Source organism: Salvelinus sp. IW2-2015, linkage group LG7 (assembly GCF_002910315.2).
Source record: "Salvelinus sp. IW2-2015 linkage group LG7, ASM291031v2, whole genome shotgun sequence".
NCBI classification, from domain to species: Eukaryota; Metazoa; Chordata; class Actinopteri; order Salmoniformes; family Salmonidae; genus Salvelinus; species Salvelinus sp. IW2-2015.
In genome coordinates, this window is record NC_036847.1 from 29,973,098 (window position 1) to 29,999,523 (window position 26,426).

The following is a 26,426-nucleotide window of genomic DNA, read 5'->3' on the forward strand; positions in this document are numbered from 1 at the left end:
GGATTGACCCCAAAGTACTTAAATCAGTGGTATAATCCTTTCCAATATAGTACCAGCAACATACATYTATTGGTATACACACCCTATATCAAAATGAAAAACAAATAGAATGMATCTTTACCTCTGAAAAGATGGAGATCCCAATGTTGAGACAGCATGCAGAACAAGGGAAAGGGGGATACCTAGTCAGTTCAACTGAAATGTGTCTACCACATTTAACCCAACCCCACTGAATCAGAGGTGCCGGGGTCTGCCATAATTGACATCGTCTTCGGCGCTCAGGGAACAGTGGGTTAATTGCCTTGCTTAGGGGCAGAACAAGGGAATATCAGAACATGTCCTGTTTCAAAGAGCCTAGTTCCAAGTGTTAACCATTATATAATGCACATCCAACCTATTCTTGCCTTGTTCGATCAAAATTAAAACCAATTCTGAAAATAAATATGGGGAGATAGTTAACTATTCCAGTGCCAATAAAAGGGAAAATAGATGGCTACAACTCAAAGGACAGTGTTTTGCTCTACTTTCCTTTGAGTTCTGCATCTCAGAGAAACTGAAAGTACCACTGAAGATGTTGCTGAAAAATGACTACACCCCCAATGAGAAAACATATGTTTATATACAAATTAAAACAGATCCATCAGTAGTGTATAATAAAACAGGATTTTCATTGCCACCGTTTTGCCTCGTTTGCTCAGTGTATTGGCCACTAGCACTACCCCCAGGTGAAATGAGGACATTTTGTTAGAATGAACATGTGAAAGCCGGTAGTTATCGAGGTTGGAGCTACCCCAGCTAACTTATCACATGCAGAATTAAAAAGATGTTATATATCATCTGACTGGCTGAGACATTGGCTTCCTCATCACATCAAATATCAGTGTATTCATCAAAATATGAAATAATACAACTATTAACAAATAAATAAAACCCTTAAAACATCCCTGCCAGATTTAAAACATTCAAATAAAAATAAAAAACTGGACCAAATGTAAAATTGGATACATGTAGGAGTCACGTACAAGGAGGAGTGAGTCACAGGCTGAGTGCAACATGTTTTCTTGTGGAGTATTCAAGTAGCAGAATGCACACTACATCGGTTTAAATAAAAACACAATGTTAAATGACCAATGGGAAATGTTGTCCAATAAACTACATGCTATTCCAGGCTTCTGAAAGCAGTATAGGAATGGCTGCAGTCTACTCTCCTGATATTGGGACATGCCTGTAGAAGTGCCTTATATGGTAGGTTGGTTTCATCCTGAAACAGACGGTGGGGGACAAAAACAGTGCTTGTGCTACTCTCCCACATGCAAAAGCAATACATTGCCATGAAAACAAACAAGTTATAACACAATATTCTAACTTAAAAATGTGGGCATGAAGTCACATCAATGAGTTTTCAGGATGTAGCGAGTCCRTTGAAGGGAAATCTTGTTTTTCTTAAGATGTATTTTTTTTTAAATTTTCAAACAAAATTCCTGTCACTGTACAATAGTAATAATTCCTGCCTCAGAACACAAAACAAACTGAACAGGGCAGTTTGTATTGATAATAATGGTAGTATTAACAGCTGTAGTGTTGTAGTGAGGTGAAAAGGGAAGGAGAGGAGGGTGGGTTAACATGGTGAAGGAGAACAAAGGGAGGAGGAGAGAAGGGGCAGAAGGGAATTTCAGTAGTTTTGGATAAAAAGTTGAGGTAGGCCTTGTCACAACTTGGAGAGTGGCTTTTAAACTGGCAGGATTTGGTCTCAGTCCTTTCTTTCCCTGTGTAGTGTCAGTCCTCTGTAGCCTGGTCCCAAATGGCACTCTAGTGCATATATAGTGCACTACTTTTGACCAGAGCTCTATAGGCCTTGGTCAAAAGTAGTGCACTACACTGGGAATAGGGCACCCTTTGGGACACAATTCATGTCTTCTGTAGTTGTGAGTCTCCAGCGAGCTACATGGCTCTGCCGTCCGTCCCACACCGAGCTTACATCTTGATGTCCTCTTCGACACTGAGCTGAGCCAGGGTCTTCTTGATGCGTAGAGCTGTGAGGCGGGCTGCGCCGTTAGAGTACCAGCACTCCCTCATGATCTTACCCATCACACGCAGAGACTGGAGGAGAAGAGWGAGAGGGTTCCATTCGGTCAACACGCAATCAACCAACTACACACAAAGGAAATGTCTAACGATTTGCCTTGTATGAATAAAGTACAATAAAAATTAAGATTTTTTGTTTCCACCATATCTACATTTAAACGCTCAGTCAAATGCAATAACTTAAGTCAACAAACACAATGTTTCTGTCCAGCGGTGTTTGTATTCTCTCATTACCTCGTAGCTCTGCCACCAGTTGGGTACGTTAGGCCTCAGCCTCTGGTCACACACTACTTTCCTCATCTCATCTATGGAAGGGTCAGAGGGCACCAGGTCAAAGTAGGGGAGCTGGTACTCTTCATGGATACCTATAGGGGGGCAGAGGAGCAGCCAGGTCACTCATGAACACATATCAGAACATCTGTTCATATTAATGTGGTTCCTGAGAAGTTACAGGGTGTTTGAAGGGATCGGTTTGAGCAAGCTGTGGCGCAGAATCCCTAATGTTAACTCATAATGACTAGTTATTATTTGGGGCACAAGGTGATTTGTAGATCAGTGAGTCTATGCAGTTTGTCATTTAACCAATCTCAAGCGCGTACAAACCTTCTCCAGGCGTTGTGAGATTTGATCATCTGTGCAACACGACTCCAAGAAAGACTTGAAACCCAGTCAGTGTCTTACCTCCAGTGTTGCAGCGGCGTGCGATCTCCCAGTACACCAGCCCCAGGGCGTAGATATCAGCACACTTAAATGAGTCAAAGTGTTTCATGTTGATGGTCTCTTCCAGGACCTCTGGAGCCATATACCTGGAACAGACAGGATTGAATTAAAGTTACTTTTAAAACCAATTTAAAAATTGAAAAGAAGTGTGTGTGTGTGAGATATGTGATGGGGCAACCAGTGGTCTCAGTACCTCTTGGTGCCAACGCGCTGGTTAGGGGCGATGTCTATAGTATCAGAGATGGACTCGTGGCGTACTGCCAGCCCCAGGTCAGCGATGGCACACATGCCATTCTTCTTCACCAGAATGTTCTTAGACTTCAGATCCCGGTGGGCGATGCCGGGCTTACCTAGAGAGGAACACACACACCGAGTTGGAATACTGGAATGGAGGGAGCACACAATATTGCAACCAGATCAATTAATGTCTGTACTGTCTATTTTGTTAAAGGTTTGTAATGTCTACTACTATGTAAACAGTCAAGTATTTTGTCTGTAATGTATTTTTAGTTGTGTGTTGGACGCCAGGAAGATTAGCTGTCGTCAAGGCATCAGCTAATGAGAATCCTTATAAAATTCAAAGGTAGGGCAATCGGTGCAAGCTATGGCCATGGTGAGGGGTGTAACATGCAAAGTGATGAAAAACTATTAAAACCAGCAACAACAAAAAAAGATCTGGAATCCCTTATATTTACATATAGCAGTTCTGGCTCGGACAAGGCTAACTTCCTTACTAAATCAGTTAAAAATATCTGGAATATTTTAACAAGAGAGGAGCTGGCTAAACCACCAATCGTTCTGGTTACCTGGGCCACGTTCAGTTGCCAAACATTGCAGATAGAAATGGCATGAATAGAGCCGACATGATTCCTTGTTCTACATGTCAGAGGAATGTTTGTTGTACGTAACATATTTCTATCTGAATGTTCCAAAACTGCTGAACGCGCCCTAGTCTATGAATGTAAACACGTATGGGCTGAGTGAACGTGTATGGTCCGTATAATTCATCTCCCCGCTGTGCTAACCCTGCGTTCCAAGTATCTCCATGTGCAGGTGAGCCAGGCCGCTGGCAGCAGACAAGGACAGTTTGATCATGCCCTCGATGGTCACAGAGTAGTGGTTCAGGTAGTCAAACAGAGAGCCGTGCTCGTGGTAGTCTGACACCAGCCACAGCTGAGTCCATGTGCCGTTATCTGGAGAGGGAGAGAAGACAGAGACAGAAGGGAGGGAGAGAGGAGAATTCTACAGTCAATAAAAAACTACAGCCAGTAGGTGCCCTATTTTGAAATGCACCTACATAACATCAGAGATACAATGCCTTCAGAAAGTACTCAGGCCTCAATTTTTTCCACAATATATACACACATATATGTATTTTTTGTATTGTTTTAAGATGCACATTTACTGAGGAGTGGCTCCTGTCTGGCAACTCTACCATAAAGGCCTGATTGATGGAGTGTTGTTGCAGAGATGGTTGTCCTTCTGGAAGGTTCTCCCATCTCCATAAAGGATCTCTGGAGCTCTGTCAGAGTGACCATTGGGTTCTTGGTCACCTCCCTGACCAAGGCCCTTCTCTCCTGATTGCTCAGTTTGGCCGGGCGGCCAGCTCTAGGAAGAGTCTTGGTGGTTTCAAACTTCTTCCATTTAAGAATGGAGGCCACTGTGTTCTTGCGGAACTTCAATGCTGCAGAAATGTTTTGGTACCCTTCCCCAGATCTGTGCCTCGACACAGTCCTGTCTTGGAGCTCTACGGACAATTCCTTGGTTTTTGCTCTGACATGTCCTGTGAACTGTGGGACCTTAATATAGACAGGTGTGTGCCACCAAATCATGTCCAATCAATTTAATTTACCACAGGTGGACTCCAATCAAGCAGTAGAAACATCAAGGATGATCAATGGAAAACGGATGCACCGGAGCTCAATATCAAGTCTCATAGCAAAGGGTCTGAATACTTATGTAAATAAGGCATCTGGTTTTATTTTTCTGAAAACATATACTTATTTGTTTGAAACCTGAACGTCTTGCTTCAGATGAGGCAAGTCATACCTCGCTTCAAATTTAAATCCAACCATAGAGGCAATTATTTTATAATGATTTCCATATACCATTGAAACCAGTAGCCTATTTCTTTCATGTTCTCTTGGTTTTCAAATCAACTTTCTTTCATTGTCCATTCGCCAAAGGCACAATCCTAGTCATATTAGTAACCCATGCTAGTTGTTGCATCTTCAGATCTCCCATCTTTCTAGATTTCTAACGGATATTTTCATCTCCGTCACATGAAACTGCTCGCAGGTGCGGTGCCCTTTTGACAGCGTTATCCCACTAATTGCATTATGGAACAAACATTTGCGCGTAGCCTACTGCTTTGTGCACATTGCTGCGCTTATAATGTGAGGAACTAATAGTTTACTGGTTGTATGAATGTGGGATCTATCATCCCACAACAGTTCCAGAGTCTATTTGGAACAGGCTATTTCTTTCATGCAGAGAACAACAAGCTGACCAATAGAATAGGTACACTTTTCTACTATGGGGGATATTAGATTGACATAGGCTAGCGATGTTGCTGTTCATTACTCGTCTTGCTGGCTGAGGAAAAGTAAACAATTATCCTAACATCTTCAAAGTGAGCATCGGAATTTCGTAAGAATCATTGAAAGTCATTGAAAATAAGAATTTGTTCCTAACTGACTTGCCTAGTTAAATAAAGGTAAAATAAAAAATTAAAGAAAATCAGGTTACACATGCAATGCATATGGGTCCAGTACATTTCTAAAATGTCTTGTAAATAAATGCTGCTGGTCAAACGCCCAGCGCTACAACGGAAACCCTGCCCTATTGTGTGTGTGTGGTGAGAGAACGCTCACCTTTATTGTCTGCGGCGATGAATCCCAGAATGTTCTCGTGTCGCAGCATGACGGTCTGGTAGATCTCAGCCTCTCTGAACCACGAGCGCTCCTCCCGGGAAGAGAAGATCTTCACCGCCACGTCTCCTCCACGCCACTTACCCCGCCACACCTCTCCAAAGCGGCCTTTCCCTATGATCTCCTGCAAAACAATGGTCCTGGCTACGGTACGCTGCACAAACAGGGGCAGGCCTGCAGCGGGAAGCAGAGAGAAGAGCAAATAGTGTACTCTTGGCTGATGCCATTTGGCTTTTACCTAAATACAAACTTGTATGCATCTACTATATTCCTTATGGAAAAGGCTAAAGGATATTCTTAACATTGAACAGCAACACCTAGTGTAATATACCCTCTGCTTGCAGGAGAGGGTAGAGGATACTGCTCAAAAATAAGCATGCTTTGCAGTTCCATATCTAGAACCTTTTATTCAAACAGTGTAGGCTCAGTCTACTCACCAGAACCAGACCCGGAAGTGGACATGTCATAGATGAGATCCTGCAGGGTCTTGTCCTTGGCCAGGTAGAGGTGTTCACAGGAGGGGTCCTCCACCTCCAGCCTCTGCCTGTGGCTGTACCAGAAGAGAGATTTATTGTCTCTATGGTGAGAATTTGAAATGCACCTTCTGGTCATCTCAACCCACCCAGATCTGATACCAGCAGCCCTCCAGTTGCCAGGTCAGTTCCCACCCAGGGCTTGAACTAGCAACCTTCCAGCTACTGGCCCACCTCTCTAACCTCTAGGCTACCTGATGGACCATCTGTAGGGCCCTCCCATCACGCAGTGCCAACTCACCTGTAGGGCCCTCCCATCACGCAGTGCCAACTCACCTGTAGGGCCCTCCCATCACGCAGTNGGCCCTCCCATCACGCAGTGCCAACTCACCTGTAGGGCCCTCCCATCACGCAGTGCCAACTCACCTGTAGGGCCCTCCCATCACGCAGTGCCAACCAACCTCTAGGGCTCTCCCATCACGCAGTGCCAACCAACCTGTAGGGCCCTCCCATCACGCAGTGCCAACTCACCTGTAGGCCCTCTGGTGGTGTTGGAACAGGAACACTCCCACCAGCAGCAGCATGCACAGAAGGAAGACTGGCCCTGCGATCACAGCCACAAGCTCCACCGGCCCCCAGGGGCCACCAGAGCTCACTGGGACTGGAGAGGGAGACATTGAGAACAGGGCAGTGGTATTACCATCTTTCCAGTTTAAACTAAACACAAAGGGTGCATCTCAATAGTCCAAAGTGGCTTCCTCTCATCACCTCTCCCTTAAATGCACTGAAATGAAAGCATTGGAGGGGTAAAAGCAACATGGTGAATGTCTACACGGGGGTGGCCTTCACCAGTCCTGTTCTCTCAAATAACTGCAGATAAAGGAGACGATGACAGGAAGTTATTCTGGTGGAATGCACAAGCAATACACGGCTGGTGTAACTTCAGCTTTACTCACGCGAGGGGACCTTGAGGTCAACGCTGTTGCAGAAGTCAGTGTAGCAGCAGTGCGTGTTGAGCAGTCCCTCAGCACTCAGACAGTAGAAAGGTTGGCCAGGGGGCACAAGGCTGTCTCTGGTAATACAGATCCTTACATGCTGCTCATGCCCCTGGATGAAGGAGGTGGAGGCCATGCAGGCCCCGTCCGTCTCACACTCATAACCAGACTTCACACAGTTGGTGCAGTTACACCGCAGGGCTGGGGAAAAGAGAGAGGAAGGAGGTTAGAAAAACTGCCAATTGATAAAGATTTGTTATTTGGTCAGTAAAAACAAATTGTGATCGGGATTGCGAAGTCAGACATTTCCGTTGTGGTCTGAGGAGCATCATGAGAGCTTGAATCAGAGACCAAGATAAGACATGGAGAGAGCTTCAGAAATTTCCATAACAGAATGAGATGAACTGTCATTGATGGCCTTGAGCAATAAACCTACAGTCCTGTCCGTAAGCGGAAAACAATTGACTTACTGCAGTGACCACATTTTTTCCAGCAGAGGGCATCCTAAACCAACTAAGAAAAACATGCATACATTCCATCTAAATGGACTACCCAGGACAGTCCCAATCAGAATAGACTCAACACACCCAGTGGAGTGGGGTTCGTGCAGACAGCCCTGGCTGAAACCAGATCCACCACTGCAGATGAACCCAAAACACACAGGAGAGGAAGGGAGAGGACACTGTCCTGGGAGCTTACAATGTAGAATTTTAGCAACCAGGAAATGACAGCGCGATTTCTACATTGGCTGCATGACCCAATTTCCACAATTATAAGACAGCAAAAAATAGATGCCAGCCCGGTAGGAGAAATAAAAAAAAAGGTGAATATCACAGCCAATCACAACACTGGCGGGTAGGGATGGGCGATATGGCCTAAACATAAAAAAAAAAATGTTTAAACTTATTGTTGAGATACAATACATGACCATAAGTATGTGAACGCCTGCTCGGCCAACATCTCATTCCAAAACCTTTTCCCTCATGCAACACGACATCTCCTTCGAAAAGAGCTGATCAGGCTGTTGATTGTGGCCTGTTGTCCCACTCTTCAATGGCTGTGCGAAATTGCTTGAAACTGGAACACAGTGTCGTACACGTCGATCCAGAGCATCCCAAACATGCTTAATGGGTGACATGTCTGGTGAGTATGCAGGCCATGGAAGAACAGACATTTTCAGCTTCCAGGAATTGTGTACAGATCCTTGTGACATGGGGCCGTGCATTATCATGCTGAAACATGAGGTGATGGTGGTGGATGAATTGCACAACAACGGGCCTTAGGATCTCATCATGGTATCTCTGTGCATTCAGATTGCCATCGATAAAATGCAATTGTGTTCGTTGTCCTTGGTTTATGCCTGCCCATACCATAACCCCACCACCACGGGGCACTCTGTTCACAACATTGACATCAAATCCCTCGCCCACACAACGCCATACACGTTGTCTGCCTTCTGCCCGGTACAGTTGAAATCACAATTCATCCGTGAAGAACACGAGAGACGGTGACCATTTGCCGACAGAAGTCAGTTACGACGCCAAACTGCAGTCAGGTCAAGACTCTGGTGAGGACGAGCATGCAGATGAGTTTAAGACGGTTTCTGATAGTTTGTGCAGAAATTATTGGGTTGTGCAAACCCACAGTTTCATCTGCTGTCTGGGCTCAGACCATCCCGCAGGTGAAGAAGCCGGATGTGGAGGTCCTGGGCTGGCGTGGTTACACGTGGTCTGTGGTTTTGAGGCCGGTTGGACGTACTGACGAAATTCTCGAAAACAATGTTGGAGGCGGCTTATAGTAGAGAATTGAACAGTCAATACTCTGGCAACGGCTCTGGTGGATATTCCTGCAGTTAGCATGCCAATTACACACTCCCTCAAAATAACAAGTGTTTTGTGCGTATGGAACATTTCTGGTATGTTTTATTTCAACTCATGAAACATGGGACCAACACTTTACCTTACTCACTCCACATGCTATTGAGTAGCTCGCTAATCTTTATATTTCAAGTTTAGCCAACTTGGATCTATTTGTTAGGTAAAACAGTTGAATTGTTATGAACACACCCTTCTGTCCATCTCCAATGGTTTTAACAGCATGCATTCATAGCCTGTGCACTTTGTTCAGATGTTGAAATCAAGTGACCTACCTTACTTCTCAGAATGAGAACGAGTTGCCAATTCCTTATACAACTACGCTTTATGCTTATTGCCCATTTCTAAAACAGACTAGACAGCTAGTATAASAGTCTGACTAAACTGCTGCTAGTGGTACATGGTACCACAATGTGCGTGCGACAGACTGGGCAATCATTTTCCAGAATCAATGTTCATCGATACTCCTCTTTTAGTAGTGCCTGCTCTGCGCACAATATGAGGAGTTGAGACAAACCGGGTATCGTTATAAAGGTTAACTTCTATTACAGTAAAACAAATGTTGATGTCTTTCGGTGTCCATATGACCGATTCTGTTGGACCAAACCTCAAATGCAAATAGCAAGTTAAAACCACTCGTCAGAGAGGAAGAAGTGATCTCATCTTTGATGTGAGTGGCAGGGGGAGGGGCTTGGTGTGTGGGGTGTCAATCTACCATGTAGGTTCTTAACTCTGGGCAACATGGGCCTGGGAGGCTCACAGGGATATTGGTATCCACAGTACTCTACCAATTATACATATTTTTTGTTCAGATGTTGAAATCAAGTGGCCTACCTTTTTCTCAGAATGAGAACAAGTTGCCAATTCCTTATAAAACATCTGAACAAAACCTTTAACGCCAACCTTTTATTCCAAAACATATTTTTCTTTTTTTACTTACATAAATACAGTACTATGCAGAAATCGCCTCACCATTTCCTGGTTGCAAAAATTCAAATAGTTCGCCTAATTTCAGTTTGTTACAAAACAAGCTAGTGTAGAGAATCATTGTACCATCTAAACCTCTGCAATATATTTTCCTTAACCAAAAACATTGTTTGAAGCTGGTGTACAAAACCAAAATGTAAGAACGGGAAACATAGAAATATAGCGCACAGAACAGATCTACCGTTTCTTAAAATTGCTTTCAATGAAGATGACAGAACTTACATTTCTGGGCCTTTCAAGTGTTATTTCCCAGTGCCCGAGGGACCTGGTTCACCCGGCCATGCACAGCCGAAGTCACAGTAACACTCCTTGTTGTGTATTCATTTTATCTCACTTGAGTTGTGTTCCGATTATGAGGAGGTCCCTGATGAATTTGCTGTTACAAAAGGGCTCCCTGGTCCCAAAACGTTTGAGAGCTGCTGCCCTTGAGTCATGAATTTCATAGTAAATTGGAGCGCAGTTAGGCTACTGCTTTCAATACTAGTAGAAAAATTGGCAAAAATGTAGTTACATGGTCCGACATTGACAGTATATTACAGACCGTAGTAGGGGGTTCTTCAGTCACATTAGTTACCTTGTCAATTAGGGACAGACGTCAGACCTGAAATTTTAAGTGTGACCACTAATTGCAGTCTCAGACAGTCTGGCCTCTCACAGACCTGTGGACATGATCACTGCTCTCACAGGAGTAGTGTAGAGTATTCCTCATCACTCGGAACAACTAGTTCCACCTGTCTGGGTCCTTGGCAGTTTATTTCCTCAAGCATGTTAGTTGGGCCTACTCTTAGTTGGAGTTCAGAATGCACACCTGGAATATGATGATTAGGTGGGCATTCATATTGCAAATGGATTTCAAATACTAGGCCTGTCCTGAGCTCTGTCAAAATTAAAAGGAAGCACTGGTTGTGGCAACAACATTTTATTAATTCCTTCCTTCACTGTGTTACGTTCCAAATGGCACCCTATTCCGTATTTAGTGTGATACTGGGGCTCTGGTCAAAAGGAGTGCACTACATAGGGAATAGTGTGCCATTTGGGACCGTATATGTCTGTCTGGCCGGAACACAGCAGGAATGATAGGAACTTCACACTTTCTTGCAGCCAAAACAGCTCCATCTATCCAGCGTTCAAGTCTTATTGTTTTTAAGTCAAAGTCTAGACTGGCTTTTAATGACTGAATGTCACAGCTGCTTGCTCTAGCTAGCTGTAGACCTCACAGCTGGGGGGATGCATAAGCCCCTGCCCCCCACCACCACCACCCTTATTGTCTCCTCCCATCATATCAGTTCTCCACAGAAGAGAACATTTTCAGACAATCTTTATAGGACATTAGAAGTTTGCATCAAAAATAGATTTATTGTTCAAAACCAACACGTTTCATCAAATGCTGTCGTCATGGTATTTGATCTGTAATCTCTATCCCCAGAGCACAAGGTCTGGTGAGTGTGTGACCCACCCGCCACGCCGGCGGCCCCTCCCCCATTCACCCTCTCCATGCTCTTTGTTGGGCACAGGGCCAGTGCAGTCGCTCCTCGTTTCCCTCTAATCTCAGCACAAAGGACCAGTGTAAGGACACCAATTATGTGGACTGGATACAAGAGCAGAGTTCACCCAACCAACTCAAACACCACACTGTGCCTGACTGTCCTTCCCACGGGCCATTCATATTTAGATATTAGGCCTACTCAATTCTGTTTCAAAACGTCAAGGAAATTAAATCATGAACAAAAATGTTGTTCTCTGACGGCTCTCTTTATTTTGGGCACTGATGGGTCGTGGTAGTTCCCCCGCCCCTCATTCTCAGTTTGAGTACGTTGGTACATCAATAATTTTTTCTTTCTTCAAATCTATGTTCAAGTGTAGTATGTTTCCATCTAGGTTTTTTAATTGAGCTTGGAGAAATTGTGATCTTTTCACACTTGTACAGCTGTTGTGCAGCTCAAGGTCCAGATCAGATCCAAAGCCATAATAACCATAAGGACTAACTGGCCACAACCCAAGGCTCTGGTAGGCCACAGACCACACAGTGACCAGTCAATAACTACTTCTAGGAACGGCTGCTGTGCTGTGTTCAGCCATGTTGGTTTTCCTTCCTCAGTTGCTGGGGTACTGGTTTTCTGTCTATGTACCCAGAAAGCACTATCACCTCTATTGCCCAGCTCACAGACAAGATAGAGGTGTGTTTGAATACATTCAAACACACTAAAAATATGTTCAAGATTGATCTGACCTCTAAGGAATGGCCACATTGACATTCTCTGATGTCTTCAAGAAGACTTCTGTTCTCCAGTCATCATAAGGCTAGAGGGAGTCTGTAGCATAGCAGACTCTCCTTGTACCTCTCTCTTAGTTCAAGGCTGATCCCCTCTGTTATGGACACCTTCCCTGAGGCTTTGAAAACTTCTGTAAACTGTGTGTGTTGTCTGGGCCAATCGCCAGGCTATAGAATGTCTGCAGCAGCCTCTCTGCCTGCGTCTTTCTCCCTGTCATATGTAGCTAAACCATGTTCTCTATACAGCTTCAGATTAGACTGGCTTGTTTTTCTTCCTTTGTCAGAGCCTGCTGCTTCACCGCTGTGTAATCTGCAGGAAATGTGTGTGAACTTTATTGAACATGAACACGCTCCACTAGGAGTTACTTACTGGCATTTTCCCGGTCAGACCGACATACTGCTGATGAGATGTAGCAAGACATCATAGACTCACTCCACTTAAAAAAAAAAACACTGTTCCAACAACACACATGCAAATGTGAGCACACACCCACACATTTAAAAACACACACACCCACACAGCAGCTGTTGAACTGTGGGAATCGCTCCCAGGACTTGGGTGGGGTGGTTTGGCCACTTGCATGTCACCGTCACTCATCATGATGGTGCAATGTGTGTGTGTGTGTGTGTGTGTGTGTGTGTGTGTGTAAACCTGGGAAGTGGGTTGAGTAAGACCGAGGGGAGAGGGAATAGTGTAACAAACTCAGAGAAAGATTAATGGATACCAAGGAGAGATGTGGTGGGTAACCTTTTTATGCAGGTTTTATGTAAATTCTGTTGCTGTTGAAAGTCCAAACCTAGAGGTAGTCCTAAAGCGTGTACTGACATGGCTTGCCAGTGAGTTGGATAGACAGACTAGTGCTAACAGGAGAGAGCTCAAGGGCTGTTTGAAAAGCCTCCAGAACAGGGAAAGGATTAGCAGAATGCTTCAGAGTAAATCCCCCTTTTTTCTCCATCCGGAAGACGTTGAGGTCTGACAGAGCCCTTTAGGGGTCTGTCTTTAGTAGGTACCAAGCCTGAATCCATCCAGTCCCCTCAGGGTTGGAATGCATTCTAAAGCCACAGTGATTGGGCAGCGATTGTAGCCAGGTTAAAAACAGTATGAACCCTGTATTCACCATTGAGCACAGCGTTTAGTCTGGTTTAACCAGGCTACTGCCATTGTCCTTGGATCAGTTCTTAAGCTGCCACTCTTCACTGGCACCTCAGTCTGTTCCTCCCCTAACTGACTGGGGATCAGTGTGTTGTCCCCATCTGTGAATACCGGTCCTGCTGATATAGCGTAACAAATCTAAAGAAAGTATTTTTCATTCATATCGGAATCAGATTACTTCCTGGGCTGCAGCAACCAAACAGGCTCCTCATCTAGTTCCATGTCTTTGTAAGAGTTGAGTCTGTCAGATTGGAATATCGGTCTTAATTTGAATGTTTTAGTGCAATATTACGTATGCCTGTATCGCAAGAAGCAAGTATATTTTTAATTTTTATGAGCGTCTTTTTAACACCCGCCTGTTCTCGCGGCGTCTTCTTGGTCTCCTTCTGCGGTGACACGGCACCTGCCCCTTTACGCCCCACACACCAAGCCCCTCCCCCTGCCACTCACATCAAAGATGAGATCACTTCTTCCTCTGACAGGCGGTTTTAACTTGCTATTTGCATTTGAGGTTTGGTCCAACAGAACCGGTCATATGGACACCGAAAGACATTGCAACATTTGTTTTACTGTAATAGAGGTTAACCTTTATAACGATACCCGGTTTGTCTCAACTCCTCATATTGTGCGCAGAGCAGGCACTACTAAAAGAGGAGTATCGATGAACATTGATTCTGGAAAAATGATGCGCCAGTCTGTCCGCACGCACAGTGTGGTACCATGTACCACTAGCAGCAGTTTAGTCAGACTGTTATACTAGCTGTCTAGTCTGTTTTAGAAATGGGCAATAAGCATAAAGCGTAGTTGTATAAGGAATTGGCAACTCGTTCTCATTCTGAGAAGTAAGGTAGGCCACTTGATTTCAACATCTGAACAAAAAATATGTATAATTGGTAGAGTACTGTGGATACCAATATCCCTGTGAGCCTCCCAGGCCCATGTTGCCCAGAGTTAAGAATATACAGTTTACATACACCTTAGCCAAATACATTTAAACCCAGTTTCACAATTCCTGACATTAAATCCAAGTACAAATTCCCTGTCTTTAGGTCAGTTAGGATCACCACTTTATTTTAAGAATGTGAAATGTCAGAATAGAGATTTATTTCAGCTTTTATTTATTTCATCACATTCCAAGTGGGTCAGAAGTTTACATACACTCAATTAGTATTTGGTAGCACTGCCTTAAAATTACTTAACTTAAATGTTTTGGGGAGCCTTCCACAATAAGTTGGGTGAATTTTGTCCCATTCCTCCTGACAGAGCTAGTGTAACTGAGTCAGGTTTGTTGGCCTCCTTGCTGTCCTTAAGCCATTTTGCCACAACCTTGGAAGTATGCTTGGGGTCATTGTCCATTTGGAAGACCCATTTGCGACCAAGCTTTAACTTCCTGACTGATGTCTTGAGATGTTGCTTCAATATATCCACATAATTTTCCTCTCTCATGATGCCATCTATTTTGTGAAGTGCACCAGTCCCTCTTGCAGCAACGCAACCCCACAACAACGCAACCCCAAACCGGGTATCGTTATAAAGAACAGGGCTCCGGGCAGCCGAGCGGAAATGGAGGAAAACTCGCCTCCCTGCGGACCTGGCATCCTTTCACTCCCTCCTCTCTACATTTTCCTCTTCTGTCTCTGCTGCTAAAGCCACTTTCTACCACTCTAAATTCCAAGCATCTGCCTCTAACCCTAGGAAGCTCTTTGCCACCTTCTCCTCCCTCCTGAATCCTCCTCCCCCCCCCCCCCCCTCCTCCCTCTCTGCAGATGACTTCGTCAACCATTTTGAAAAGAAGGTCGACGACATCCGATCCTCGTTTGCTAAGTCAAACGACACGCTGGTTCTGCTCACACTGCCCTACCCTGTGCTCTGACCTCCTTCTCCCCTCTCTCTCCAGATGAAATCTCCGGTCTTTGTGACGGCCGGCGCCCAACAACCTGCCCGCTTGACCCTATCCCCTCCTCTCTTCTCCAGACCATTTCCGGAGACCTTCTCCCTTACCTCACCTCGCTCATCAACTCATCCCTGACCGCTGGCTACGTCCCTTCCCTTCCAAGAGAGCGAGAGTTGCACCCCTTCTAAAAAACCTACACTCGATCCCTCCGATGTCAACAACTACAGACCAGTATCCCTTCTTTCTCTCTTCCAAAACTCTTGAACGTGCCGTCCTTGGCCAGCTCTCCCGCTATCTCTCAGAATGACCTTCTTGATCCAAATCAGTCAGGTTCAAGATAGCATTCAACTGAGACTGCTCTTCTCTGTATCACGGAGCGCTCCGCACTGCTAAAGCTAACCTCTCTCCTCTGCTCTCATCCTTCTAGACCTATCGGCTGCCTTCGATACTGTGAACCACAGATCCTCCTCTCCACCCTCTCCGAGTTGGCATCTCCGGCGCGCCCACGCTTGGATTGCGTCCTACCTGACAGGTCGCTCCTACCAGGTGGCGTGGCGAGAATCTGTCTCCTCACCACGTGCTCTCACCACTGTGTCCCCAGGGGCTGTTCTAGGCCCTCTCCTATTCTCGCTATACACCAAGTCACTTGGCTCTGTCATAACCTCACATGGTCTCTCCTTCATTGCTATGCAGACGACACACAACTAATCTTCTCCTTTCCCCCTTCTGATGACCAGTGGCGAATCGCATCTCTGCATGTCTGGCAGACATATCAGTGTGGATGACGGATCACCACCTCAAGCTGAACCTCGCAAGACGGAGCTGCTCTTCCTCCCGGGAAGGACTGCCCGTTCCATGATCTCGCCATCACCGTTGACAACTCCATTGTGTCCTCCTCCCAGACGCTAAGAACCTTGGCGTGATCCTGGACAACACCCTGCGTTCTCAACTAACATCAAGGCGGGGCCCGTTCCTGTAGGTTCATGCTCTACAACATCCGCAGAGTACGACCCTGCCTCACACAGGAAGCGGCGCAGGTCCTAATCCAGGCACTTGTCATCTCCGTCTGGATTACTGCAACTCGCTGTTGGCTGGGCTCCCTGCCTGTGCCATTAAACCCCTACAACTCATCCAGAACGCCGCAGCCCGTCTGGTGTTCAACCTTCCCAAGTTCTCTCACGTCACCCGCCTCCTCCGCTCTCTCCACTGGCTTCCAGTTAAGCTCGCATCCGCTACAAGACCATGGTGCTTGCCTACGGAGCTGTGAGGGAACGGCACCTCAGTACCTCCAGGCTCTGATCAGGCCCTACACCCAAACAAGGCACTGCGTTCATCCACCTCTGGCCTGCTCGCCTCCCTACCACTGAGGAAGTACAGTTCCCGCTCAGCCCAGTCAAAACTGTCGCTGCTCTGGCCCCCAATGGTGGAACAAACTCCCTCACGACGCCAGGACAGCGAGTCAATCACCACCTTCCGGAGACACCTGAAACCCCACCTCTTTAAGAATACCTAGGATAGGATAAATAATCCTTCTCACCCCCCCCCCCCTTAAAAGATTTAGATGCACTATGTAAAGTGGCTGTTCCACTGGATGTCATAAGGTGAATGCACCAATTTGAAGTCGCTCTGGATAAGAGCGTCTGCTAAATGACTTAAATGTAAATGTAATGATGCTGCCACCCCCGTGCTTCACGGTTGGGATGGTGTTCTTCGGCTTGCAAGCACTCCCCTTTTCCCCTCCAAACATAACGATGGTCATTATGGCCAAAGAGTTCTATTTTTGTTTCATCAGACCAGAGGACACTTCCCCAAAAAGTACGATCTTTGCCCCCCATGTGCAGTTGCAAACGGTAGTCTGGCTTTATGGCGGTTTTGGAGCAGTGGCTTCTTCCTTGCCGAGCGGCCTTTCAGGTTATGTCGATATAGGACTTGTTTAACTGTGGATACACATACTTTTGTACCTGTTTCCTCCAACACCTTCACAAGGTCCTTTGCTGTTGTTCTGGGATTGATTTGCACTTTTTGCACCAAAGTATGTTTATCTCTAGGAGACAGAACGCGTCTCCTTCCTGAGCGGTATGACGACTGCGTGGCCCCATGGTGTTTATACTTGCGTACTATTGTTTGTACAGATGAACGTGGTACCTTCAGGCGTTTGGAAATTTCTCCCAAGGATGAACCAGACATGTAGAGGTCTACAATTTGTTTTCTGAGGTCTTGGCTGATTTCTTTAGATTTCTTCATGATATCAAGCAAAGAGGCACTGAGTTTGAAGGTAGGCCTTGAAATACATCCACAGGTATACCTGCAATTGACTCAAATAGTGTCAATTAGCCTATCAGAAGCTTCTAAAGCCATGACATMATTTTCTGGAATTTTCCAAGCTGTTTAAAGGCACAGTCAACGTAGTGTATGTAAACTTCTGACCCACTGGAATTGTGATAGATTATTTCACTTATAATTCACTGTCTGAACAATTGTTGGAAAAATGACTTGTGTCATGCACAAAGTAGATGTCTTAACCGACTTTCCACAAATTTCTTATTAACAAACTATAGTTTTGGCGTGGTTGAAAAACGAGTTTTAATGACTCCAACCTAAATGTATGTAAACTTCCGACTTCAACTGTACATGGTAGATGAATAATAGGACATTGTATTATACACTTTAAAACGTATTCCACAAATCCTTTGGCCGAAAGTCATTGAATATGTTGTTAGTAATAATCATTAAAAGAAATAATGAAATGCAGTACCTCCACGGACCAGACCCCACTCTGAGAACCCCTGGACCCCAATAATTTGTTTCCTAAATAGCTTCTGAAGTTGTATAATTATATTCATTCATGGAAAATCCCCAGCCCCCCAATTTACTGAAAGGTTTGTTTTGGAGATGAGGTTTTCATCCAACAGCAACAATACCATAGCGATCATGTCCATGGGTCAATGAGAGGCCAGAATGTCTGCAGCTGTAATTAGCCATCCAGAGCGTTCTCGGTTGACGGAGGTCATTAGAGGGGGCCGGGTAATTAAAGGGGAAAGCTACACTCATCCCCAGCAGACCCAGGCTACAACATTCACCACACAGAGAGAAGAAGAGGTTATTAGCCAGGTTGTTAAAGGGATAGTTCTGGATTTTGGCAATAAAGCCCGACCTGCTGGCGGCTCCAGAGACGGGCTCCAACCACCACCAACTGTATATGTGCACGCAGGAAAATAGGTCATGCTGCAGGCAGCACATAGAGAAGGAAAATAACTGATAATTGATCACATGGTGTAAGAATGAATACAACGAATTGATTGAGTTTTATTGATGGACAGCCTTGTAGAACCAAAACACAGCCTGCCTCCGATCAACAAACATGGAAGGCTCAAGCATTCCGACAAGAGCCGTTCACAATCTAGTCCGGTTGCAGCTACAACTAGACCTTGTTTCAAAAAGGTATCAACAACTAGATTTACATCCAACTGGCAACAGATTCACATGCAAATTTATTTTAAAAATCTGTATAAAAACAATATGTTTTGACTTGTTGCAAATTAAAAGACTATACGTGATGAAGTTGTGCACAAAATGGGTTTCCATCGCATTTTCAACTCTACTGATGGTTCTCTCACAAACAAATGTAGGGTTATATGGTTGTGTGACGACTCTGGTATTGGCATGTGAGCTCTAGCCAACAGACTGCAGATAAGTATAGAGCGCACATGTTGCCTACATCAGATTATTATGGACAAAAGTCCGATTTTTTCTCTCTCAAAGCGTCAATAATCATGTCACCAGAACAAGACCCTCAATATTTTATTGGATAGGAGCATCAAGCTCATCACTGTGCATTTTCACCACAACTTATTTCATCTGTAGCATAATAAACTGCATACTTTCCTGACGAGTCATAGTGGGAGGACCACACATCATGTCATTACGTGACTCAAAGTTTACTTCAATATGTTATATCAATATTTGCGCATAGTCACGTTTCCACCGACATTTCTCGCGTAATTCATTTTACCTACACAAAAACATCCCACCTTGTCTAGCGTATTTTGTTTTGTCGACATTTGGAAAGTTTAATGAAAAATTCTGTTTCCATCAGGCCATTTTATATCCCACATGTACTTTACCCACATAGAGGTTGGATGGAACCTGGTTAATAAATAACCATATTTGTATGCATAACAGTCTTCAATGGAAGCACCAATAAGCCCCCTGTGGTGAATGAGAAGCTTGTAGAATCATGATTCTTTAGGCAATGCTCTAGGCATTACTGAATCAAACGAACGAAATTAGTAGAAAGATCTGTTCTTTTCACTGAACGAGTAAAAAAAAAAAAAAATAGCCATTAAAAAGAGTCCAACTTCACATCACTTGTGACTCCCAGGCAGCTCTGTTCCTGTACATTCCCCTGACTCTGATCTGGTAGACAGGCATGCACATGTTGGAATCTGACTTGATGCGCTCCTTTTCATTTCCACAACATCATTAGGACATGAAACAGCACCACACCAGCACCTGTAGGGATAGTTCAGCAGCACACAGAATCATACTCTGTTTACAGTTCAGCCAAGGAAAAGGGGTATTTTCTTGTCTTTATTAAGTCATCTCTGATTACATGAGATCTGATTCTGAACACGCGAGGCAACGACAGGCAGTGGCTACAAGAGCAGTAGCCGTGGCTGCATAATACAGCAGCAATGCAGCAGGCTAGTTAGAGCTATTAAACCACAGAGCTTCCTTTACCGACAAGGAAACAGAACCCAGACTAGATATATGCCTATAGGTTACTGGCAGAGGGGGCAGAGGAAGGAAGCATAAGTGGGACGACAGATAAAAGTCTGATGGGACAGCCAGGTCCAATATAGGATTTGTGAATGTGACACAGGAGATAGAGAAAGCAACAGAAAGAGAGTAAAAGGGGACCGAGAGAGATGAAGAGGAAGACGGCAGAGAGAGACAGGAGAGAGGAAGAGAAAGACATCAGACCTGAGGCTGAATGGACCTGACAACAGACCCCAGTTCTAGACCTGGATGCTCTTCTGGTTAACCAATAGATCTTTATAGATTGGCTAGGCCTTCTAAGGCAATAAATTCACCTTATTAGCGTAAAATAAATATATTATAGGCTATGCAGAGCTGTGGTCGGGTCCATTTGGGACTAGGCGATATATCTAATCATTATTATGAGCATGTGTCTTTTTGGTCTCGTCTCCTTAACTCATTCTGTGCGCTGTCTGCTTAGCTCCTTCCCACTCGTACACACAGACACCAAGTCCCTCCCCATGCCACTCATAACAACAAAGATGAAAGATAACTGTTGTCAGAGGAAAAGTTTCAACTCACTATTTACATTTGAAGTTTKGTCCAACAGAATCGGTTGATTCTCCTAACGATACATTTTCATGACTCAATTGCCAACATTTAGAACAGAGAAGAGCCTACTTGGCAACTCGTGCTCATTCTGAGTAATAAGCATCACCTTATCCAGGTAGCCCACTTGATTTCAACATCTAAACAAAGTGAACAGGCTGTTGTTTAAGCAGTTGGAGACAGACAGGAGGGTGTATTCATAACAGTTCAACTGTTCTACCTTGTTAACAGACAAATAGATCCAAGTTGGCTAGACTTTAAATATACAAACTAGCTGGCTACTCGCTAGCGGTGGGCTTGTGCTTGTGAAACTGTTTGAAACCTGTGTTAATGTTCTATAAAGACTGCTACCAGACGTTGTTCATTATTAGTGGATGTGCATGGTTCTGGTTTTCCATTTCCATTTTCATAGACTTGAAAGCCAGATCGGTGATTGAAAAAAAAGCAGGTTAAACTATTTTGATAAAATAATGTAATTATAGGTTGGTCTTATGGTTGTTGAAGGCTTATATTTAGCCTAGGTATACTTTTATAAGCCCTGAACTCATTAGATTATTCCTGACTGTTTGAAAAGCAGTGTATTGACCTTTAATTGTGCACCAAAGCTTAGAAGAAAAAAAAAAATCGATAGATACACAAAAATAAGTTACGTCACAAAGGCATGTAGGCCTCATGATGACTAAGCTAATGACTAGTAAGTTCAATTGATGCCATCAACAGGAGACGAAGCTGGCGTCCTGTGAGCCATGACGATCCTGTGAGTAAATTAATACAGTCACAGACCAGACCCCCAGGGCCTACAGTAGCCCAACAACTTTTTGTTTTTAACCGCACTAGCTAGGCTACTTCTGGGTCCATCTGGTTTCAGCTTTGCCATGGCATAATCCATTATGTGGTGTGAAACTGTGGCTCCAGAGCCGCGTGGGCCCCTCTTCATAAAGCAGCCCCAGCCCAGCTGGACAAGCYCAGTCTGTCTGCTTGGCCTGAGAAACCAACCTCCTCCGCTCTCACTGGTACTAGAGGACTACATTACGCTGGAGTGTGACATTTGGCTAACCCAGTCAAATGGTCAACTCATGTACATCCCAGCCAGTCCTAGATATAGTTTCGCATAGAGTTTCAACCCTGTAGTCTAGGCTGCTTTCACCACCCATCTCACTTCAACACTGTCCACTTGAAAATACTAAAATGTGAGCAATCACAGTGCATCATGTCCTTATCTAAAAACCATCCAGACAAGGGAGGAATGCAATGTTGCTCTCTGATTCTTGGAAGTTGAATGAGTCACTTAATTTAGTTATGTTAACAGGTGGCAGCAGACTTGAGGTTATTGACATTGGCAGATATGGGTAACTTTCTCAGTCTCTCCATTTTAAACTGTTTTTGTGAGTGGCAAGTTGCAACGGGGAGATTTTATATTTATCAGGATCCCCCTTAGCCGACCCAATTTGCGACACCTAGTCAGTTACACATTCACACAACAACTAGGTCACATGGGAAAGGGGGATACCTAGTCAGTTACACATTCACACAACAACTAGGTCACATGGGAAAGGGGGATACCTAGTCAGTTACACATTCACACAACAACTAGGTCACATGGGAAAGGGGGATACCTAGTCAGTTACACATTCACACAACAACTAGGTCACATGGGAAAGGGGATACCTAGTCAGTTACACATTCACACAACAACTAGGTACATGGGAAAGGGGATACCTAGTCAGTTACACATTCACACAACAACTAGGTCACATGGGAAAGGGGATACCTAGTCAGTTACACATTCACACAACAACTAGGTCACATGGGAAAGGGGATACCTAGTCAGTTACACATTCACACAAACAACTAGGTCACATGGGAAAGGGGGATACCTAGTCAGTTACCAATCTCACACAACAACTAGGTCACATGGGAAAGGGGGATACCTAGTCAGTTCACATTCACACAACAACTAGGTCACATGGGAAAGGGGATACCTATCAGTTACACACTTCACACAAACAACTAGGTCACATGGGAAAGGGGGATACCTAGTCAGTTACACATTCACACAACAACTAGGTCACATGGGAAAGGGGGATACCTAGTCAGTTTTACAACTGAATGCATACAACTGAAATGCATCTTTGGGATTTAACCCAACTGAATCCGAGAGATGCGGGGGCCTGCCATAATCGCCATCCATGTCCTCGGGGCCCGGGAAACAGTGGGTTAATTGCGTTGCTCAGGGGAGAACAGATTGTCAGGTCAGGGATTCGATCCAGCAACCTTTCGGTTACTGGCCCAACGCTCTAAACACTAGGCTACTTGCCGCTCAGTGGAGAGGCGTTGTGCCTTGAGGTATTGCTTTATTTGTTTTGTGAAACCAGGTTTGCTGTTCACTTGCGCTATATAAGATGGAAGGTTCCACGCACTCATGGCTCTGTATAATACTGTATGTTTCCTTGAATTTGTTCTGGACCTGGGGACTGTGAAAAGACCACTGGTGGCATGTCTGGTGGGGTAAGTGTGTGTAAGTTGACTATGCAAACAATTTGGAATTTCCAACACAATGTTCCGTATAAAAACAAGAAGTGAAACAGTCAGTCTCGCCTCAACTCTTAACCAAGACTGGCACGCCTAGTATTAATATTAGCCCTCCGATTACAATGAAGGGCAAGACGTGTCGCTTTGTTCTGGGCCAGCTGCAGCTTAACTAGGTATTTCTTTGCAGCACTGGACCGCATGAATGGACAATAATCAAGATAAAACTAGAGCCCGCAGGACTTACTTTGTGGAGTCAAAAAGCATATCTTTACTACGGACACACCTCTCCCCATCTTTACAACAATTGAATTTATATGTTTTGACCATGACAGTTTACAATCTAAGGTTACACAAAGTAATTTATTCTCCTCAACTTGGTCAACAGCCACACCATTCATTACCAGATTCAGACGAGGTCCAGAACTGAATAAATTATTTGTACCAAATACATTGCTCATAGTTTTAGAGATGTTCAGGACCAGTTTATTACTGACCACCCATTTCAAAACAGACTGCAACTCTTTGTTAAGGGTTTCAGTGACTTCATTAGCTGTGGTTGCTGATGCGTATATGGTTGAGTCATCAGCATACATGGACACACATGCTTTGTTTAATGCCAGTGGCAGGTCATTGGTAAAAATAGAGAGCTGCCTTGCAGTACACCACACTTGACATGTTTGACATTAGAGAAGCTTCTATTGAAGAACTATTGAGTTCTATTAGATAGATTGCCATATCGTGGATTCAGAGCTGAAGTTGAAAAGCCATAACACAGGTTCTCAACAACAGGTCATGGTCAATAATGTCAAAGGCTGCACTGATATCTAACAGTACAGCTCACACAATTTGGCTTCCCTCCAGGCCTGAGGACAAAGATTTTCCTCTAGGCTCAAATTAAAGACATGACAGATAGGAGTGGCTATAGAGTCAGCTACCATCGTCAGTAACTTTACATCTAAGTTGTCAATGCCAGGAGGTTTGTTATAATTGATCAATAATCACTTCTCCACCTCTACCACACTAACGTTACAAAATTCAAATGTTTTTTTATTTTACCCCTTTTTCGTGATATCCAATTATGATCTTGTCTCATCGCTGCAACTCCCCAACGGGCTCGAGAGAGGCGAAGGTCGAGTGATGCGTCATCCGAAATAAGACACGCCAAACAGCACTTCTTAACACCCGCCCGCTTAACCCGGAAGCCAGCCGCACCAATGTGTCGGAGGAAACACTGTTCAACTGACAATCATAGAAAGCCTGCAGGCTCCCACCCCACCACAAGGAGTCGCTAGAGCATGATGAGGCCCCCCCCCCCCGGCCAAACCTTCCCCTAACCCGGACGACGCTGGGCCAATTGTGCACCACCCTATTGGACTCCAGGTCGCAGGCCGGTTGTGAAACAGCCTTGGAACTAACCTGGGTCTGTAGTGACGCCTCAAGCACTGTGATGCAGTGCCTTAGGCTGCTGCCCCACGAGGGGAGGCCACAAAGTTCTAACTTGCAATGTCTTTCCATATAGAGAACAAAGTATCACACAGAGGAAAATAACTACACACTCCCAGCCCTTCTCTACAATGCCTCAAGTGGAACAATAATGTTCAAATGATTTTGAATCTGAAATAAACTTTTAAACAGTTTTTAAAAAAGTGACAAATCTGGCTTTTTCAGTAAGTTTAACACAACCAGGCGGTGTAACCAACAACACAAACAAGTCTAGCTAGTAGCTATATAGACTAAAGACACCATATGCCAAATTCAAATCAATATTAATTAATTTATAATGCCTTGGATCTGGTCATCAGCTTCTCTGAGCAGAAGGGCGGCTGTGGGAGGGGGGGGGGGGTAGCAGGAGTCTGTAAGACCCCCCATTCGCCACATTTCCATCACAAAGAACCCAGACTTCAACTTCGACATCTGTCTGGGTCGGCTGAATGGACGGCTGGTGTCGCACCACTGCCAGTTTACACTTGGCTAGCGTAGTGGTGGTCACAAAACACATTTTTTACTCCGGAGATTAACAATTTATTTACTTCTTATGTATAATTTTTTTTTTTTTTATAGCACCCCCTCTGAGGAATAAATAGTCTGGATTCCTGTATCCAGTTCTTGGTTAAAGGATATACATTATTTCAGTTGAGATAGCTATTAGAGACACATACAATCACAAAAACCTCTAAACGCGTGACTATGAGTCTGTCACTTTCTTGTTATATGCGGAAGAGCGCCCCCCCTTCCACATCTAGCCTATTCTAATCACGAGCCGCCAGTCGATTGTTTAGTAAACACAAACGCATAACACCGCCGYTCACAGATAACTGTAGCGTTAACGTCAACAGAAACGCGTGGCTTCATTTCAAGACAAACATGAAGCAATGTTGAAATGCACAGACTACATTGTTAGCCTGGTCCCTTTGTGCACACCTGATTAGCAAACTAGCCAAGCAGCTACAGTAGCTCGAAACAGACGCAAACATGTTTTGTTAGCTAACGTTTCGTTAGCGAGCTACATCGACTCACTCACACGCTAATCACATTTTCTATTTATATAATCAGCTAAGCAAACCAGATGCATGGATTACAGAAATAGACGTGCCATGTTTCACCGGCTGTGTTATTCAACGAGTTTAGCAAGTAGTACTAGCTATAAGGTGTTTGCGGTTTACACATTCTAGACAGGCAGCGCCATGATGATCGACAGGCGATGCCAGCCAAGCCATTCTCCTTCTCATCAAACAAACAAAACATACACGAAGACAAAAGCCAAAGGGGCCACACGTAACCATTTCACTTACCATCACCGATGGCTACTAACCCAAACAGGGTCAGTAACGTGAGAATGATTTGTTTTAAAGCCATTTCGTCAGCATTCCCATCGCATTCGGAGTGTGGTATTGTAAACACCACCGTCAGACCTAAACACACCACAAACCATACAGCCACCGCCAGACAGACAGACAACCAGCCAGGCGAAGTCTTCTTCTTTGGGTTTTATGGAGAACTACAAGCAAAAAGGTGTATTGTCGCCTCCAAACGTGTGGGATGAAAATAAAATACAAAAAGACAGGCGAAGTGATGCAGACAGCGTAGTTAATTAAATGGGTGTGCGGTTTTCGGTTTTAAAGGGGTGCGCTCTTTCTGGTTCCA

General features: G+C 44.5%; 1 protein-coding gene across 1 annotated transcript; it reads right to left on the bottom strand.

Annotated features, from left to right (window-relative positions):
* Nucleotides 1-600: 600 nt before the first annotated feature.
* On the bottom strand, nucleotides 601-26,426 carry LOC111966799 (activin receptor type-1B). Its single transcript, XM_023991735.2, has 10 exons — nucleotides 26,075-26,426; nucleotides 7,165-7,404; nucleotides 6,740-6,869; nucleotides 6,173-6,285; nucleotides 5,679-5,909; nucleotides 3,831-3,998; nucleotides 2,999-3,155; nucleotides 2,767-2,891; nucleotides 2,320-2,450; nucleotides 601-2,100 (listed from the first exon to the last, which is right to left on the bottom strand). Exons 1-10 carry the CDS (start codon nucleotides 26,136-26,138, stop codon nucleotides 1,975-1,977), a joined length of 1,485 nt encoding a protein of 494 aa, XP_023847503.1. The 5' UTR covers nucleotides 26,139-26,426; the 3' UTR covers nucleotides 601-1,974.

Coding starts and splice junctions, on each gene's coding strand:
- LOC111966799 (XM_023991735.2), bottom strand. CDS start 26,138: ATGGCTTTAAAACAAATCATTCTCACGTTACTGACCCTGTTTGGGTTA. Junction 3,156..3,830: donor GGAGATACTTGGAACGCAGG/GTTAGCACAGCG, acceptor GTTCCTCTCTAG/GTAAGCCCGGCATCGCCCAC. Junction 2,892..2,998: donor CAGCGCGTTGGCACCAAGAG/GTACTGAGACCA, acceptor TGTCTGTTCCAG/GTATATGGCTCCAGAGGTCC.